Source organism: Anomaloglossus baeobatrachus, chromosome 4 (genome assembly GCF_048569485.1).
Source record: "Anomaloglossus baeobatrachus isolate aAnoBae1 chromosome 4, aAnoBae1.hap1, whole genome shotgun sequence".
Taxonomy (NCBI): Eukaryota; Metazoa; Chordata; class Amphibia; order Anura; family Aromobatidae; genus Anomaloglossus; species Anomaloglossus baeobatrachus.
Window position 1 is genome coordinate 248,703,628 of NC_134356.1, and position 20,540 is coordinate 248,724,167.

A 20,540-nucleotide genomic window follows, 5' to 3' on the forward strand; every position below is an offset into this window, starting at 1 on the left:
TTTTCAGAAAATAAATGCAAACTTTTTTGCTTGGAAATTCAGAGACATGTCAGTAGTTTATAGAATAAAAGAACAATTTACATCTTACTTAAAAACATACCTATAAAAAGAAAAATCAGAAAAACTGAAAATTTGGAAGTGGTCCCTCAATTTTTGCCATAGCTGTGTGTGTATATATACAGTCAGGGCCAGAAATATTTGGACAGTGACACAAGTTTTGTTATTTTAGCTGTTTACAAAAACATGTTCAGAAATACAATTATATATATAATATGGGCTGAAAGTGCACACTCCCAGCTGCAATATGAGAGTTTTCACATCCAAATCGGAGAAAGGGTTTAGGAATCATAGCTCTGTAATGCATAGCCTCCTCTTTTTCAAGGGACCAAAAGTAATTGGACAAGGGACTCTAAGGGCTGCAATTAACTCTGAAGGCGTCTCCCTCGTTAACCTGTAATCAATGAAGTAGTTAAAAGGTCTGGGGTTGATTACAGGTGTGTGTTTTTGCATTTGGAAGCTGTTGCTGTGACCAGACAACATGCGGTCTAAGGAACTCTCAATTGAGGTGAAGCAGAACATCCTGAGGCTGAAAAAAAAGAAAAATTCCATCAGAGAGATAGCAGACATGCTTGGAGCAGCAAAATCAACAGTCGGGTACATTCTGAGAAAAAAGGAATTGACTGGTGAGCTTGGGAACTCAAAAAGGCCTGGGTGTCCACGGATGACAACAGTGGTGGATGATCGCCGCATACTTTCTTTGGTGAAGAAGAACCCGTTCACAACATCAACTGAAGTCCAGAACACTCTCAGTGAAGTAGGTGTATCTGTCTCTAAGTCAACAGTAAAGAGAAGACTCCATGAAAGTAAATACAAATGGTTCACATCTAGATGCAAACCATTCATCAATTCCAAAAATAGACAGGCCAGGTTAAATTTGCTGAAAAACACCTCATGAAGCCAGCTCAGTTCTGGAAAAGTATTCTATGGACAGATGAGACAAAGATCAACCTGTACCAGAATGATGGGAAGAAAAAAGTTTGGAGAAGAAAGGGAACGGCACATGATCCAAGGCACACCACATCTTTTGTAAAACATGGTGGAGGCAACGTGATGGCATGGGCGTGCATGGCTTTCAATGGCACTGGGTCACTTGTGTTTATTGATGACATAACAGCAGACAAGAGTAGCCGGATAAATTCTGAAGTGTACAGGGATATACTTTCAGCCCAGATTCAGCCAAATGCCGCAAAGTTGATCGGACGGCGCTTCATAGTACAGATGGACAATGACCCCAAGCATACAGCCAAAGCTACCCAGGAGTTCATGAGTGCAAAGAAGTGGAACATTCTGCAATGGCCAAGTCAATCACCAGATCTTAACCCAATTGAGCATGCATTTCACTTGCTCAAATCCAGACTTAAGACGGAAAGACCCACAAACAAGCAAGACCTGAAGGCTGCGGCTGTAAAGGCCTGGCAAAGCATTAAGAAGGAGGAAACCCAGCGTTTGGTGATGTCCATGGGTTCCAGACTTAAGGCAGTGATTGCCTCCAAAGGATTCGCAACAAAATATTGAAAATAAAAATATTTTGTTTGGGTTTGGTTTATTTGTCCAATTACTTTTGACCTCCTAAAATGTGGAGTGTCTGTAAAGAAATGTGTACAATTCCTACAATTTCTATCAGATATTTTTGTTCAAACCTTCAAATTAAACGTTACAATCTGCACTTGAATTCTGTTGTAGAGGTTTCATTTCAAATCCAATGTGGTGGCATGCAGAGCCCAACTCGCGAAAATTGTGTCACTGTCCAAATATTTCTGGACCTAACTGTATATAGCTCTGGCAAAAATTAAGAGACCACTTCCAAATTTTCAGTTTTTCTCATTTTTCTCTTTACCTGTATATTGGTGCAGTGAAATGTAAATTGTCTCCGAATTTCCAAGCAAAAAATGTTGTATTTATTTTCTGAAAATGAGAAATGGTCAAAATAACAAAAAAATGCAGTGCTTTCAGATACCTCAAATAATGCTAAGAAAACAAGTTCATAATCATTTAGAAGCAACAATACTAATGTTTTAACTCTGGAAGAAATCAATATTTTGTGGAATAGCCATGATTTTGAATCACAGCTTACATGCGTCTTGGCTTTCCACCAGTCTTTCACACTGCTTTTGAGTGACCTTCTGCCACTCCTGGCACAAAAATTTAAGCAGTTCTTCTTTGTTTGATGGCTTGTGACTATCAATTTTCCTCTTGATTACATTCCATAAGTTTTCGATGGGGTTCAGGTCTGGGGATTGATGACAGGGTTTTTATGACAGGGTTTTGATGTGGTAGTCCTTCATCCACACATTGATTGACCTAGCTGTGTGGCATGGCACATTGTCCTGCTGGGAAAAAAAGCAGTCCTCAGAGTTGGGGAACATTGCCTGAGCAGAAGAAAGCAACTGTTTTTCCAGGATAACCTTGTATGCGGCTTGAGTCATACGTTCTTCCAAAGATGTTTGTTGAATTTTCTTTACCTAATTTCTAGCTTTGCCCAACACCTGGTTGTCTAATGGTTCGATGGAGACCTGGCGAGGCGCACTAAGTGCAGTGTTTTGCACCCACTGTGAAATTTGATGGAGGATCGGTGATAATCTGGCGATGCTTCAGCAAGGCTGGAATTGGGCAGGTTAATCTTTGCGAAGGACGTATGAATCAAGCTGCATACAAGGTTGTCCTGGAAACACAGTTGCCTCTTTCTGCTCATGCAATGTTCCCCAACTCTGAGGTCTGTTTTTTCCTGCAGGACAATGCACCATGCCACACATCTAGGTCAATCAATGTCTGTATGAAGGACCACGACATCAAAACCCTGTCATGGCCAGCCCAATCTCCAGACTTGAACCTCATTAAAAACCTCTGGAATGTAATCAAGAGGAAGATAGTCACAAGCAATCAAACAAAGTAGAACTGCTTAACTTTTTGCGCCAGGAGTGGCATAAGGTCACCGAAAAGCAGTGTGAAAGATTGGTGGAAAACATGCCAAGGCGCATGAAAGCTGTGATTAAAAATCATTGTTATTCCACAAAATATTGATTTCTGAACTCTTCCTGAGTTAAAACATAAGTATTGTTGTTTCTAAATGATTATGAACTTGCTTTCTTTGCATTATTTGAGGTTTGAAAGTAATGCATTGTTTTGTTACTTTGACTATTTCTCATTTTCAGAAAATAAATGCAAACTTTTTTGCTTGGAAATTCAGAGACATGTCAGTAGTTTATAGAATAAAAGAACAATTTACATCTTACTTAAAAACATACCTATAAAAAGAAAAATCAGAAAAACTGAAAATTTGGAAGTGGTCCCTCAATTTTTGCCATAGCTGTGTGTGTATATATACAGTCAGGGCCAGAAATATTTGGACAGTGACACAAGTTTTGTTATTTTAGCTGTTTACAAAAACATGTTCAGAAATACAATTATATATATAATATGGGCTGAAAGTGCACACTCCCAGCTGCAATATGAGAGTTTTCACATCCAAATCGGAGAAAGGGTTTAGGAATCATAGCTCTGTAATGCATAGCCTCCTCTTTTTCAAGGGACCAAAAGTAATTGGACAAGGGACTCTAAGGGCTGCAATTAACTCTGAAGGCGTCTCCCTCGTTAACCTGTAATCAATGAAGTAGTTAAAAGGTCTGGGGTTGATTACAGGTGTGTGTTTTTGCATTTGGAAGCTGTTGCTGTGACCAGACAACATGCGGTCTAAGGAACTCTCAATTGAGGTGAAGCAGAACATCCTGAGGCTGAAAAAAAAGAAAAATTCCATCAGAGAGATAGCAGACATGCTTGGAGCAGCAAAATCAACAGTCGGGTACATTCTGAGAAAAAAGGAATTGACTGGTGAGCTTGGGAACTCAAAAAGGCCTGGGTGTCCACGGATGACAACAGTGGTGGATGATCGCCGCATACTTTCTTTGGTGAAGAAGAACCCGTTCACAACATCAACTGAAGTCCAGAACACTCTCAGTGAAGTAGGTGTATCTGTCTCTAAGTCAACAGTAAAGAGAAGACTCCATGAAAGTAAATACAAATGGTTCACATCTAGATGCAAACCATTCATTAATTCCAAAAATAGACAGGCCAGGTTAAATTTGCTGAAAAACACCTCATGAAGCCAGCTCAGTTCTGGAAAAGTATTCTATGGACAGATGAGACAAAGATCAACCTGTACCAGAATGATGGGAAGAAAAAAGTTTGGAGAAGAAAGGGAACGGCACATGATCCAAGGCACACCACATCTTTTGTAAAACATGGTGGAGGCAACGTGATGGCATGGGCATGCATGGCTTTCAATGGCACTGGGTCACTTGTGTTTATTGATGACATAACAGCAGACAAGAGTAGCCGGATGAATTCTGAAGTGTACCGGGATATACTTTCAGCCCAGATTTAGCCAAATGCCGCAAAGTTGATCGGACGGCGCTTCATAGTACAGATGGACAATGACCCCAAGCATACAGCCAAAGCTACCCAGGAGTTCATGAGTGCAAAAAAGTGGAACATTCTGCAATGGCCAAGTCAATCACCAGATCTTAACCCAATTGAGCATGCATTTCACTTGCTCAAATCCAGACTTAAGACGGAAAGACCCACAAACAAGCAAGACCTGAAGGCTGCGGCTGTAAAGGCCTGGCAAAGCATTAAGAAGGAGGAAACCCAGCATTTGGGGATGTCCATGGGTTCCAGACTTAAGGCAGTGATTGCCTCCAAAGGATTCGCAACAAAATATTGAAAATAAAAATATTTTGTTTGGGTTTGGTTTATTTGTCCAATTACTTTTGACCTCCTAAAATGTGGAGTGTTTGTAAAGAAATGTGTACAATTCCTACAATTTCTATCAGATATTTTTGCTCAAACCTTCAAATTAAACGTTACAATCTGCACTTGAATTCTGTTGTAGAGGTTTCATTTCAAATCCAATGTGGTGGCATGCAGAGCCCAACTCGCGAAAATTGTGTCACTGTCCAAATATTTCTGGACCTAACTGTATATATATATATATACATAGATAGATACATATATATGTGTATATATATATATATATGTATATAAATATATGTGTGTGTGATTTTATATATATCTATATATATAATTGCCTTATTCTGTCTGTCAGTCTGTCTGTCTGTCTGTCTGTCTGTCTGTCATGCTCCAAAATTGTGTCCTTACGGTGACACAAAGCTGATTGGCCGCTGGGCTCGCCATGGCCCCGCCCCCCCACACTGATTGGCCGCTCGCGCAGGCTGCGCCCCCACACGGATTGGCCAGCCGCTCGCCCAGGCTCCGCCCCCCCCACAGATTGGCCTCTCGCCCCGGCACCCTGCAGGCATTGGCAACTCGGCCACGCCCCGCCCCCCTCACGCAATGCACGCTAGCTCTGGCCCCCCCCCTCCCTGCGCATTCCCCGAACCGACACGGTCACGGAGCCACGACTCACAGGTGAGTACTGTACCCCCGGGAGCCCACATCAGCGTACACCGCAAACCCAGCCGACACATACCCTCGCATTGCTGGGCCTGGCCGCCGTATGCTGGTGTGGGCTCCCGTGCGAGCGGGGGACGAGATACGCTGGTAACCATGCTAGCATAGTTACCAGCGCATCAAGGTCCTGCAGCGGCGTAACATACACACACGCACACACATAACAACAGACACACATCAGATCACACTCATTCTCACACACACCTCACACACACATCACATCGCATCCACACACTCACAACATCCTGGGATATCGCTTGCTTCTCTGCGCCGATACTGTGCTGTGAGCTTCCAGGACCTGCCAGAGGATCACATGGCCAGAAGCATGTGGTATCTCCGGATGTTGTGAGTGTGAGCGCGTATGTGCCATATCGTCAATGTGTGTGTGTGTGTGAGTGTATGCGATCGGGTGTGTGCGTGTATGCGATCGGGTGTGTGCGTGTATGCGTTCGGGTGTGTGCGTGTATGCGATCGGGTGTGTGCGTGTATGCGATCGGGTGTGCGTGAGTGTATGCGATCGTGTGTGTGCGTGTATGCGATCGGGTATGTGTGACTGTATGCGATCGGGTGTGTGTGTGTGTGTGTGTGAGTGTATGCGATCGGATCTGTGAGTGTCGGCAGAGGAGCACGGCGTGCTGGAGGAGGCTGGGAGGAGAGAGGCTGATCCTGTGGAAGGCTGGGAGGGGGAGGGGGGAGGCTGAGAGAAGAGAGGCTGATGCTGGGGGAGGCTGAGGCTGTGGTAGGCTAGGCTGATCCTGGGGAAGGCTGGGAGGGGGGAGGATGAGAGAAGAGAGGCTGGGGGAGGCTGAGGCTGGGGTAGGCTGGAAGGAGAGAGGCTGATGCTGGGGACAGAAAAGGCTGATGCTGGGAGGAGAGAGGCTGATCCTGGGGAAGGCTGGGAGGGGGAGGGGGGAGGCTGAGAGAAGAGAGGCTGTGGGAGGCTGAGGCTTGGGTAGGCTGGAAGGAGAGAGGCTGATGCTGCGGGCAGAGAGGCTGATGCTGTGGGCAGAGAGGCTGATGCTGGTGCAGCATGGGGGATTGAGCACGATGGGGGGTGCGCAGCATGGGGGATGGAGCACGATGGGGGGTGCGCAGCATGGGGGATGGAGCACGATGGGGGGTGCGCAGCATGGGGGATGGAGCACGATGGGGGGTGCGCAGCATGGGGGATGGAGCACGATGGGGGGTGCGCAGCATGGGGGATGGAGCACGATGGGGAGTGCGCAGCATGGGGGATGGACCACGTTTGGGAGTGCGCAGCATGGGGCATGGAGCACATTTGGGAGTGCGCAGCATGGCGGATGGACCACGTTTGGGAGTGCGCAGCATGGGGGATGGAGCACATTTGGGAGTGCGCAGCATGGCGGATGAACCACGTTTGGGAGTGCGCAGCATGGCGGATGGAGTACGTTTGGGAGTGCGCAGCATGGCGGATGGACCACGTTTGGGAGTGCGCAGCATCGCGGATGGAGCACGTTTGGGAGTACGCAGCATGGCGGATGGAGCACGTTTGGGAGTGCGCAGCATGGCGGATGGAGCATGTTTGGGAGTGCGCAGCATGGCGGATGAACCACGTTTGGGAGTGCGCAGCATGGCGGATGGAGTACGTTTGGGAGTGCGCAGCATGGCGGATGGACCACGTTTGGGAGTGCGCAGCATGGCGGATGGACCACGTTTCGGATTGCGCAGCATGGCGGATGGAGCACGTTTGGGAGTGCGCAGCATAGCGGATGAACCACGTTTGGGAGTACGCAGCATGGCGGATGGAGCACGTTTGGGAGTGCGCAGCATGGCGGATGGAGCACGTTTGCGAGTGCGCAGCATGGCGGATGGAGCACGTTTGGGAGTGCGCAGCATGGCGAATGGAGCACGTTTGGGAGTGCGCAGCATGGCGGATGGAGCACGTTTGGGAGTGCGCAGTATGGCTGATGGAGCACGTTTGGGAGTGCGCAGCATGGTGGATGGAGCACGTTTGGGAGTGCGCAGCATGGCGGATGGAGCACGTTTGGGAGTGCGCAGCATTGCAGATGGAGCACGTTTGGGAGTGCGCAGCATGGGGGATGCAGCACGATGGGGAATGCGCAGCATAGGGGATGGAGCACGATGGGGAATGCGCAGCATGGGAGATGGAGCACGATGGGGAATGCGCAGCATAGGGGATGGAGCACGATGGGGAGTGTGCAGCATGGGGGATGGAGCACGATGGGGGGTGCGCAGCATGGGGGATGGAGCACGATGGGAGGTGCGCAGCATGGGGGATGGGGCACGATGGGAGGTGCACACACACACACACACACGCGCACTGCACAACACACCACACACACACACACTGGGAACGACAGAACCACAAACACCGCCCTACACAGACACCCACACACACAGACAACGCCGCACACACACAACACTCAACACACAAACACCGCGGCATACATAAATATACACACATACCGCACAACACACACATTGCACAAAACATACCTCCCCCCAAAACACACCACACACACACAAACCGCGCAACACACACGAAACGCTACAGACACACAGCGCTCCACAAACAACGCAACACACGCAACACACATACAACACCGCTCTCACCCCGCGCCACACCCAGAACATGTACAGCCCCTACACAAACACTTAGCAACTACACGCAACAACATCTAATATATATAACAAAAATTATACATTAACTACACAATAAATTCTAGAATACCCGATGCTTTAGAATCGGGCAACCTTCTAGTATATATATATATATATATATATATACATAGTCACACATATTTTTTTTCTTAATCAAAAATGTAATAGCAATGATTAAAAAAAAGTATGTATGTGTGTATGTATATATATATATATATATATATATATATATATATATATATATATACTTTTTTTTAATTAATTTTATTACATTTTTGATTAAGAAAAAAATGTGTGTATGTATGTGTATATATATATATATTTGTCATCCTCCATTAGGTACCATAGGAGGCCTCATGGGGGCATAAACAGAGTTACACACATATATATATATATATATATATGTGTGGTGTACTGTATAAAGATTTCAAATCTGTGTACATGCTTATACAGTGCTCAGCATAAATGAGTATAACCCCTTTCAAAAGTACTATTATTACTATACGATTCTACTCAATATCTCACCTAATACAACATATACAGTATACTAAATTTTGAGAAGACTGTGTTTTATATAGCATTGTTTTTAGCTCATAACTTAAAAGTAAGGTTAATATTATAACTTTTATTAAAAAATCTTCAGTTTTAGTCATATATACTTAATGCAAAAATGAATACACCCCACATCATATATAACCACATCTAGTATTTTGTATGCAATCCATGATTATTAAGGACACCAAGTCTTCCAGGTATAGAATAAACAAGTTGGCGACATAGATGATGCAATATCTTTTTTTCATTCTTCAGCAACGACCTCTTTTAGAGCCTGGGTGCTGGATGGAGAGTGATGACAACTTGTATCTTCAAAATCTCCGCTTTAGTTGTTCGTTTGGGGTCAAATCAGGAGACACACTTTGTCACTGAATCACTTTAACCCTGTTTTTCAGAAATGCAACAGATGTTTTGGATCATTGTCATGTTGGAAATGTGTAGGTTTACCAAGGGCATAGAGTGATGGTAGCATCTTCTCTTTCACTATAGACCTACATCTGTGAATTCATGATATGTAGCTCCTCGACACCAGCAGCACCAATACAGCCGCCCCACATAAGGGCACTGCCACAACTTTAGTAACAGGCCATTTGTACAAAATTTAATTTAGAAAAAGCATGGTGGCTATAGTGAAATATTGGGCTGGCAGTGTCCTTAGTATAAATGAGTATACCACCTTAAAAAGCAAGATTTTATTATCTCATTGAATGCAAAAATAATTTCCAAAATGTTACATGAGCAGCTGCTGTCGGGGAGCTATATTCCATTAATGCTATCATGAATTCACAAATGTACTGCTCTATAGTGAAAGAGAAAACTCTCTAAATCAACTACACACAAAAACATAGGAACTGGGTCACAATAAAACTGTGCTCTGCTGCACTGATGAACCAAACGTTTAAATATTTGGCTGTAACAGAAGGCAGTTTGTCACCGAAAGGCTGGTGAGCGCTTCCGAAATGAGTCTCTGCAGACAACCGTGAAGCATGGAGGAGGTTCCTTATAATAATAATAATCTTTATTTCTATAGCGCCAACATATAAGCTTACAATCTACAATGAGATGGGGTGGAGGGGCAAGGTACAAGTGCTTATTTACAAAGACAATCCAGCCATCTCACGGAAATGGGGGCTAGATAGTGGTTTCCTCGACCAGTGGGCCCGAGCCTTGAGATGCCTTTGGGTGCTATGGAGTTTGATGTGGAGTTATGTTGTGAAAAGTTGTAGAGGGTTTATGTGAATCGAATCTGATTAGGGAGTGTGATAGGCCGCCCTAAAAAGATGCGTCTAAGTTGTGATTTGTCCTAACTTCTTGGGGTAGAGCATTCCAGAGGGTTGGTGCAGCTCGGAAAAAGTCTTGGATATGGGAGTGGGAGGTTCGAATTAGTGTGGATGTTAGTCGAAAATCACTTGCAGAGCGTAGAGAACGGGTGGGGTGATAGACAGAGAGGAGGGTGGAGATGTAGGGGGTGACGCACTGTGGAGAGGTTTGTGGGTGAGAACAAGCAGTTTGAATTGGATCCTGTGATATATGGGCAGCCAGTGCAATGACTGGCAGAGAGCAGAGGCATCCGAGTAGCGGTTAGCCAGTTAGGTGACCCTGGCTGCTGCATTAAGGATGGACTGTAGAGGAGAGAGTCTAGATAGGGGGAGACCAATTAATAGAGATTTACAGTAGTCAAGGCGAGAGTGGATCAGGGCCACGGTGAGGGTTTTTGTTGTTTCCATAGTGAGAAAGGGGCGGATTCTAGAGATGTTCTTGAGGTGCAAGAGGCAGGAGCGGGCAAGAGATTGTATGTGGGAGGTGAAGGAGAGATCAGTGTCAAGTATAATACCCAGACAGCGGGCCTGCTGCCTAGGACTTATCGTTGTGCCACACACAGAGAGGGAGATGTCAGGTTTAGGAAGGTTGGAGGATGGAGGAAAAAGCAGAAGTTCGGTTTTTGAAAGGTTAAGTTTCAGATAGAGAGCAGACATGACATTGCAAACTGCAGTCAGGCAGTCACTTGTGTTCTGTAGTACAGCGGGCGTGAGCTCAGGGGATGAGGTGTATAGCTGTGTGTCATCAGCATAAAGATGGTACTGAAAGCCAAAACTGCTGATGGTCTGTCCAATTGGGGCAGTGTAGAGGGAGAAAAGAAGAGGGCCAAGGACTGAACCTTGAGGGACCCCAACAGTGAGAGGGAGAGGAGAAGATGTGGAGCCAGCAAATGATACACTGAATGAACAGCCAGAAAGATAGGAAGAGAACCAGGAGAGCACAGTGTCCTTTAGGCCGATAGAATGGAGCATAGAGAGAAGGAGACTGTGGTCAACAGTGTCGAAGGCAGCAGAAAGGTCAAGAAGAATAAGCAGAGAGTGGTCACCGTTACGTTTTGCTGTCAGTAGGTCATTGGTCACTTTGACACGGGCAGTTTCTGTTGAGTGTAAAGGGCGGAAGCCAGGCTGTAAAGGATCTAGAAGAGAGTGAGTGGAAAGGTAGCGGGTGAGGCGAGAGTAGACCAGGCGCTCCAAGAGTTTAGAGATGAAGGGGAGATTGGAGACTGGTCTGTAGTTGCTTGTGCAGGACGGATCAAGAGAAAGTTTTTTTTAATAATGGAATAATGATAGAGTGTTTGAGGGAGCAGGGGAAGATACCTGAAGAGAGATAGAGATTGAAGATTTTAGTTAGGTGAGTGGTGACAACCGGAGAGAGGGACTGGAGTAGAGGTGTGGGGAAGGGATCAGTAGGGCAAGTGGTAGGACGAGAGGAGGATAGGAGCCTGGAGACTTCCTCCTCTGTGACTGGGTCAAATGTGGAAAGTGAGCTGGATGGGATGTGGGGATGGATGGGATTCACAGTGCTTGGTGGCTGGGAGCTGATCTCTTGGCGGATGTTTTCTATTTTCTCTGTGAAATACGAGGCCAGGTCATCAGCATGAAGGGCTGTGACAGGGGTCTGTACTTTGGGACTGAGGAGGGAGTGAAAGGTGTCAAAGAGCTTTTTTGGATTGTTGACAAGTGAGGAAATAAGGGTGGTGAAGTAGGTCTGTTTGGCGAGGTGAAGGGAATAGTTGTAGGTCCTTATCATGAACTTATAGTGGATGAAGTTTTCTGGTGTGCGGTTTTTCCTCCATAGGCGTTCGGCACTCCTGGAGCATCGCTGAAGAAATAGAGTTTGGGATGTGAGCCAGGGCTGTTTTACTCTGTTTTTGGTCTTTCTGAAGGTGAGGGGCGCTACTTGGTCTAGGGTACTTGTGAGTGTGTCATTGTAGTGCTTTACAGCCAGATCAGGAGAGGAAAGTGAGGAGATAGGGGACAGTGATGCATGTAAAGAGTCTGAAAGTGTCTGAGAATCGATGGCCTGTAGGTTTCTGAATGTGTGATTGGTGGGAGTGTGTTGGGATGGGCAAGTTTGTGAGTTTGAAGGAGAGGATGTTGTGGTCAGAGAGGGGAAGAAGTGAGTTGTCAAAGTCAGAGATTGAGCAGTGGCGGATAAAGACCAGGTCAAGGGTGTTACCATCTTTATGTGTCTCAGAGGATGAGAGTTGTGAGAGGCCAAGGGAGGTGGTGAGAGATAGAAGCTGGGATGCAGATGGGGAGGAGGGGCTGTTTATGGGGATGTTAAAGTCTCCTAGGATAAGGGTTGGTAACTCTGAGGACATGAAGTGCGGCAGCCAGGCTGAAAAGTGGTCAAGGAACTGGGTGGGTGAGCCTGGTGGACGGTATATGACAGCTACTCTGAGGGAGAGGGAATGGAAGAGTCTGATGGTGTGGACCTCAAAGGATGGGAATGAGAGTGATGGAGCTGGGGGAATGACCTGGAAAGTGCATTGTGGGAACAGGATTAAACCGACTCCACCACCATGTCCGTTTCCAGGTCTTGGTGAATGGAAAAAGTGTAAACCACCGTGAGAAATGGCGGCAGAGGAAGTAGTGTCAGAATCCTGAATCCAGGTTTCAGTGAGGGCTAGTAGATTAAGAGAGTTATTGAGAAAGAGATTGTGGATGTAAGGAAGCTTGTTACATATGGACCGTGGATTCCAGAGAGCACAATTAAAAGAGGGAAGTGAGGGTGTACAACTAATGTTAATAAGGTTATCAGGGTTTCTATGGGAAGTGGGGGAGGGGGTAAAGTTAGCATGGGGTGGCCCGGGATTGGGAGAGATATCACCTGAAAGAAGTAGTAGAAGGAGAAAGATCAGATGATTTTTGGACTTGTGGCATGGCTTTTTGTGTAAGTCCCTGGAGCTTGATTGAATAAGATTATTCAGATAGGTGAAAAGAGCCTGGGAGCCGTACATAGGAGAGGGGAGGAGAGAGGGGCTAATGTGGATGAGTGGTGATGGAGGGGGGACAGGGCGGTGAAAGTGGACAGTAAAAGCATATAGAATGATGATGAAAAGCATATAGAATGGCTTGCAAAGTCTCCTTAAGGAGAATAGTGTTCCCCTATAGAATGATAGAGATATAAGTAATAGTCATGGTTAAAACAGACGGTGTCAAAGATTAGTTTACCTGACTCCTGCCCTGACTAACTGCCATTGAAATAACTGCCAGGCACTTCGCAATGATGGCACTTTGCATAGGATGGCACGCATGCATGCACCCCTTAAGACACCCCCAGATATATAGGGCAGACTAGAGCAGTAGGTAAGGGGCATTGTGGGAGGCCAGCTTGTAAGGGGAAATTAACAAATGCTGATCACACCAGGGAATGATGAAGGAATCAAAGGAAACAGGACACTTGACCCCCGCCCGGACTCTAGTCTACAGAATATCACACCTTCCACCATCAGATAAGATTTACAAAGAGGAAGATACAGTCATACATCAGTGAGTATTAAACATAATGTAAAGATGACATAGCATAAGTCACAGTAATCAGAGATATATACCATAACAGAAAAGTCAATAGGAGCAGAGAGGAGCAGACATTGCACTTCAGTTCAGTAATCAGAGATATATACCTTTCCTGCAGAGCTAACTATTCGCAGCAGTGGAGAGCAATGTCAAAGCTGATTCTTCCCAAAGCTGCTCCTCTTTATCCTTTTCAACAGATCTTCTGCCTGAATCAAGTTACAACTTCCTAGAAGTTCCTTGCCTGTTTGTGCCTGCATTTCAGCAAATAGATTTGGGGATTTCATCAATATTAATGATGTTGAGAAATACAGGCAGATACTTATCCATCATTGAATACCATGAAGGAGGCGTCTGATTGGCTCCAAGTTTATTCTGCATCATAATAACGCCAAACATACAGCCATTAAAGGGAATCTGTCATTAGGTTTTTGCTTTGTAATCTGAGGACAGCATCAGGTAGCCGCTGAGACAATAATTTCCTCACAATAACTTTAAGATGTGTGCCAAATATTATATTACTCCTCATGTACACACACAAGGTAGTTTATTCTGAAGTTTCTTGATGGTTAGAAATCCGTGTAGACACTGGAGGAATTGAAAAGCGTAGATGTCAGACCGGGTAAATTGCCATTTGTTTTCAAAGGATAGATAGTCTTGTTTAATTTCATTTTTGTGGTACTGTAACATCGTTGCTAAAAATGTTTTTCTATTTTTTTTTTTTTATGATTTTCATATATATATATTTTTTCTTATTTCAAGAATGTTTTTGAAAAAGACTGGCTAGTAGATCCTCCTCTTTCCCATGTTGGAGCACGACATATCTTCAATAAACCAGAACGACCAAAGGTAACATGTCATTGGGATGTCTTAGTCTTTCATCATCCACTAAGGCTTTTTGTGCCGCAGTGATTAATGTAGTGATTTATTGACCTGTTTAAGATGCCATTGACTTTCTTTTTCTCCCCAGCTGCTATTTCTCTTCTATTTTATTTCCCTTTCTTTATTTTGGATTTTTTTCAATGTTCTCACAGTAGCTTAATGTTAAGAAAAGGAAGAATGTGAAAAAAACACATTTCTGATATGTATCGACTACATTTCTGGCACTGGGTGAGAAATGACTAGTTGATGCAGTACTTGAGACAGTGTAAAAATATATTAACTCCTTCACCCCCGGGTGACTTTTCGTTTTTTGTTTTCATTTTTTCCTCTCCTTCTTCCAAGAGCCATAACTTTTTTTATTTTCCGTCAATACAGCCATATTGTTCTCTATTCATGCACGTTCGCACAATGTGCAATCTGACTTACAGCATAAACCTGTTCCCAAGCAGAACAGAAAACTGTGGAAAAAGGAGCGCAATAGGGTCTTACCCCGGTAGGAAGGGGGGGGTATGAAGAGGGGTAATCACACTCACCTATAGGGGTTGTGAAAGTCACAACTCCTATGACAGCATGTAAGCAACTCCGAGTCACGGCAGCAGTCCCCAAATCGGCAGATAACAGAGAGTTGTAGAGCAGGGTATTTCCAAGCCACACCAATGACTACCAGATCATGAAGATTTGAAGATTAACCCCTTCAGCCCCCGGGCAGTTTCCGTTTTTGCGTTTTTGTTTTTTGCTCCCCTTCTTCCGAGAGGCGTAACTTTTTTATTTATCCATCAATCTTGCCATATGAGAGCTTGTTTTTTGCGGGACGAGTTGTACTTTTAAATGAAACCACAAGTTTTACCATATAGTGTACTGGAAAACGGCAAAAAAATTCCAAGTGCGGAAAAATTGCAAAAAAAGTGTGATCGTACAATAGTTTTTGGGATATTTTATTCACTGTGTTCACTATATGGTAAAACTGAGGTATCTATGTGATGCCTCAGGACGGTGCGAGTTTGTAGACACCAAACATGTATAGGTTTACTTGTATCTAAGGGGTTTAAAAAAAATCACAAGCTTGTCCAAAAAACGTGGCGCACGTTTTGCGCCATTTTCCAAAACCCGTAGCGTTCTCATTTTTCAGGATCTGAAGCTCAGTGATGGCTTATTTTTTGCGTCTCGACCTGACGTTTTTAACGGTACCATTTTTGCGCAGATGCTACGTTTTGATCGCCTGTTATTGCATTTTGCGCAAAATTTGCGGTGACCAAAAAACGTAATTTTGGCGTTTGGAATTTTTTTGCCGCTACGCCGTTTACTGATCAGATTCATTGATTTTATATTTTGATAGATCGGGCATTTCTGAACGTGGCGATACCAAATATGTGTGTATTTTTTATTTTTTTAACCCTTTAATTTTCAATGGGTTGAAAGGGGGGTGATTTGAACTTTTATGTTTTTTTATTTTTTTTAAATTTTTTAAAAAAAATTTTTTTTTTTTTTTTTTTATTTTACTAGTCCCCCTTAGGGGGCTATAGTGATCAGCAATCCGATCGCTTTGCACTATCTGCAGATCTCAGCTAGAGAGCTGAGAACTGCAGATTTGCTGCTTCACTTTCAATGCCGGCTGTATTCCGGCATTGAGAGGAAATGAGTCATGTTAGCTACAGGCGTCATCACATGACCCTGTGCTACCATGGCAGCCGCCAAAAGTCACGTGATCATGTCACGTGACTTCCGGTGGGGGCGGGGTAAGTGACTGTCATGGCGGCGCTCATATACATATCGCTGCCAAGATTTTGGCAGCGAAATGTAAGGGGTTAATGGCCGCGGGTGGAAGCGATTCCACCCGCGGCTAGCAGGCACACATGTCAGCTGTTGATAACAGCTGATATGTGCGCGTATCGCCGCCGCCTGCCGGCGGCAGGGGGCGGGGCTTACCGGCACACGATCAATGACGTACCCAGTACGTCATGGGTCGTTAAGGGGTTAATGTAGCTTTATTTGTGCACTGGTCAACGCCTTTCGGGAGACTCGGCTCCCTTCCTCAGGACAGTCAGGCTAAGAACATTAAATCTGCAGTAGAGCAGATACTTACAACATTATATACCATAGCGATGACGTCATGATCCACCCCTTTTTAGAAAAAATCGGTGGGAATCTATACATTTAAGGCAACCAAATGACGTAGTGTATTGTATTAACAAAATTTCAAGAAACAAATCTCATCATCGCTTTTCTTATCCCAAGGATTAAAAATAATGAATAAAAAAATGCTGATAAAAAATGTGTGTAAAAGTGTTTAATAATGTACAACCACCAAAAAATAAATTTCAGTCTATGAGTAACCCGTGTTTTGCTTTGAACACCGTATATAGTGTCATGTGTTAACAAACCAAGGATGTCAAATTCCCTGTGAAGAGCGTGCAGCCGCTTGTGCCACTATTCATGGATATCAGAATGTGTCAGAAAAAAAAGAAGAAGAAAGAACGGGGGAGTGATTCACCCTGAAAGGGAAAGAGGAGAAAGAAGAAAACCACGTATAGGGAATATAACATTCAGGGTCCCTATAGTGTTCTTGATAGAAAAAAGAGGGGGGGGGTTTCGCCCAAGGAAATACCGAAGAATTGAAAACAAGCAGCAGAAAAATGGGAAATAGAAATCTATTATTAACCCTTTTAAATAAAAGGGGGAATTATATGTAAATACCATTATCAACTATGGGTGCGAACCACTACCAAAGTGTATGGAAATAGGAAAGGCAAGGAGTTTGTGACGCTGTATCAGCAGGGTGTGCTAATGTTTCAATGTGTACAGATTTGAATAAAAATCATATCCAAGTTTATATGTTGTTTAGATAGTGTGGAAATTTATGAAACAGGGGGGCAGAAAAAATAGAAACATTTTTTCATTGTGTTATATCATTACCGTAACCTGCCACAACTAAAACGCCGTATTGGTGTAAATTTAATAAAATGGACAGCGGGTTGAGCGCTGAGGTTAAACACGGTCAGGAGCGTGGGAAAAAGATTCACCGCGCATGCCCGGTTGGGCGATATAGTGCTGGTGTTTGAAAATATCACTGCGCCCGAGTAAAGGGGTGAAGCAAGTTCAAGAGCGTGGGAAAAAATTTCACCGCGCATGCTCGATTAGAAGGTATGAAGCTAGTGTTTGAAAGCATCAATGAACCAAAGTGAAAGGGTAAAGAAAGTTCAAAAGCGTGGGAAAGATATTGTGTGCGCATGCCTAGGAGCTATCTTAAGGTGCAATGGCTCTGTACCATTAGAAATATCATTATTATATCTGTGATAGCAAGGAAAAATAGTACAAATTATTAAATAGATAATAAAATATGAAAATACATACATGAAGATAAAAACAGTGATGATGTAAAAATTTGAGATTAAAATTCGCGTTATTATGACCAATAGATAGTGCATATAAAAATATATAAATATGAAATATAAATATATATAGTAAAAATTATTTAAAAAAATTCCCCTAATGGCAATAAAACATGTTAAAAAGCAACACATATATGTATGAATACTTGAAAAACAGATAAAAGCCATAATAATAATAACGGGGAAATATATCCATACAAATAGTGACCTAATTTAGAGTGTCTTACTGACCTAATAAAACAAATCTGTCACCTCGTTCAGACCAAAAGGTTTTAGCGTATTGAGTTTGTAGATCCAATATGTTTCTTTTCTCTTAAGTAATTCAGTACGATGAGAAAGAGGGGGTATTCATTCACTAGGGGTGATTCTAAGTTTTGAGTTCCCATTATGGCATACAGTCACATGTCTCGACAGACCATGCAACATAAACCCTATTTTGATGTTGTGCCTATGGGAGTTAACCCTATTGTGTAGGGCCTGGGTCATTCTCCCAATATACTGTTTGTTGCATTCACACTCAATCAAATAAATCACGAAATCAGACTGACAAGTCAGGTGTGCTTTAATGGGAAAAAAATCTCACCCTGTTGCTGAACTGAAATTCAACCTTTTGTGCTGAATGGACTTACAGCACAAACAATTTTTTGTAAAGCATTTGAAAGCTCCAATGGTATTATTTGCGGGCTCAGTGTTTTTTTGTCTTTCAAACGACTGGGGGCCAATTGGTTTTTTAGAGTCGAAGCCCTACGGTAGGTGACTCCTGGTACCTCCGGTATAGCACCCTTCAAAAAGGGGTCATTGAGAAGAATTCCCCAATGCTTGCGAATGATGTCTTTAATTAATTCTCCATCATTACTATAAGTAATCAGAAGATTGGAGAAAAAATTATGTTTTGTTTCCTTGACCTGATCCTTGTTATGCTGTATCAGATCCATTTGTGTTATATTTCTGTTAGCATTGTACGCTTTTTTAATTAAGGAGAGGGGATAATTTTTATCTAGAAACCTTTCCTTCAGGATGTTTGCTTGTGAAGTGAAATCTCCATCTAGTGTACAATTTCTCCTAATTCTCTGGAACTGATTTTTAGGGACATTTTTCAGCCATTTGTTATAGTGGTTACTTGAAAAATGGATGTACCCATTGCTATCTACCTTTTTAAAAAGGTTTTGGTGTGAATTACTCCTTTTTCATGTGTAATCGTTAGATCTAAAACGTCAATCATGTCCTTTTTAACATTAGGGGAAAAGGTGAGGCCCCAAGTGTTGCTTTTTATCTGTCCCAGAAAATCATTAACATTTCACTCTGAATTATCCCAAATTAAAAACAGGTCATCAATATATCTTCTATATACAATCACATATTTGAAGAGTTCAGAGTTAAAAATATACTGTAACTCAAACATACCCATAAAAAGGTTAGCGAACGTAGGTGCGACCTTAGACCCCATTGCAGTTCCACAGCACTGATGGTCGATCATCCGCCAACAAAAATTGTCTGAAGCACTCCAACCCTAATTCATGGGAAATATTTGTGTATAGGGCTGAAATATCAAGAGATATAAACACAAAGGAGTCCTTCCACTTAATATTCTTGATTGCATTAATAAGATCTGTAGAATCACGAAGATAACTTCTTAGGTTAGCCCTATACACAAATATTTCCCATGAATTATGGTTGGAGTGCTTCAGACAATTTTTGTTGGCGGATGATCGATTGCCTGAGGCACAAAAAGATTTCCTCTTGGAAGGAATGAAATTCATATTGTCTAACTACTACTTTACATTCCAAGATAAATTATACCATCAGTGCTGTGGAACTGCAATGGGGTCTAAGGTTGCACCTACGTTCGCTAACCTTTTTATGGGTATGTTTGAGTTACAGTATATTTTTAACTCTGAACTCTTCAAATATGTGATTGTATATAGAAGATATATTGATGACCTGTTTTTAATTTGGGATAATTCAGAGTGAAATTACATAGTTACATAGTTACTAAGGTTGAAAAAAGACCTAGGTCCATCTAGTTCAACCTTCCTCCACCAGTTCTACATTTGGTCACTAATTCATTTATAACCAACAATGTTGTGTGTACTGAGGAAATCATCCAGCCCTTTTTTGAAAGCTGTTATAGTATCTGCCATTACTACCTCTTGTGGTAGGGTATGTTAATGATTTTCTGGGACAGATAAAAAGCAACACTTGGGGCCTCACCTTTTCCCCTAATGTTAAAAAGGACATGATTGACTTTTTAGATCTAACGATCACACATGAAAAAGGAGTAATTCACACCAAAACCTTTTTTATAAAGGTAGATAGCAATGGGTACATCCATTTTTCAAGTAACCACTATAACAAATGGCTGAAAAATGTCCCTAAAAATCAGTTCCAGAGAATTCGTAGAAATTGTACACTATATGGAGATTTCACTTCACAAGCAAACATCCTGAAGGAAAGGTTTCTAGATAAAAATTATCCCCTCTCCTTAATTAAAAAAGCGTATAATGCTAACAGAAATATAACACAAATGGATCTGATACAGCATAACAAGGATCAGGTCAAGGAAACAAAACATAATTTTTCCTCCAATCTTCTGATTACCTATAGTAATGATGGAGAATTAATTAAAGACATCATTCGCAAGCATTGGGGAATTCTTCTCAATGACCCCTTTTTGAAGGGTGCTATACCGGAGGTACCAGGAATCACC

The 20,540-nt window shown here is 43.1% G+C and overlaps 1 protein-coding gene across 1 annotated transcript in view; it reads left to right on the forward strand.

Moving 5' to 3' along the window:
* LRRIQ1 (leucine rich repeats and IQ motif containing 1) overlaps positions 1-20,540 on the forward strand; it is a 399,791-nt gene that overhangs the window by 213,158 nt on the left and 166,093 nt on the right. The window contains exon 18 of the mRNA XM_075342423.1: positions 14,325-14,411. Coding sequence (XP_075198538.1) covers positions 14,325-14,411 — 87 coding nt within the window. The remainder of the gene's footprint in view (positions 1-14,324; positions 14,412-20,540) is intronic.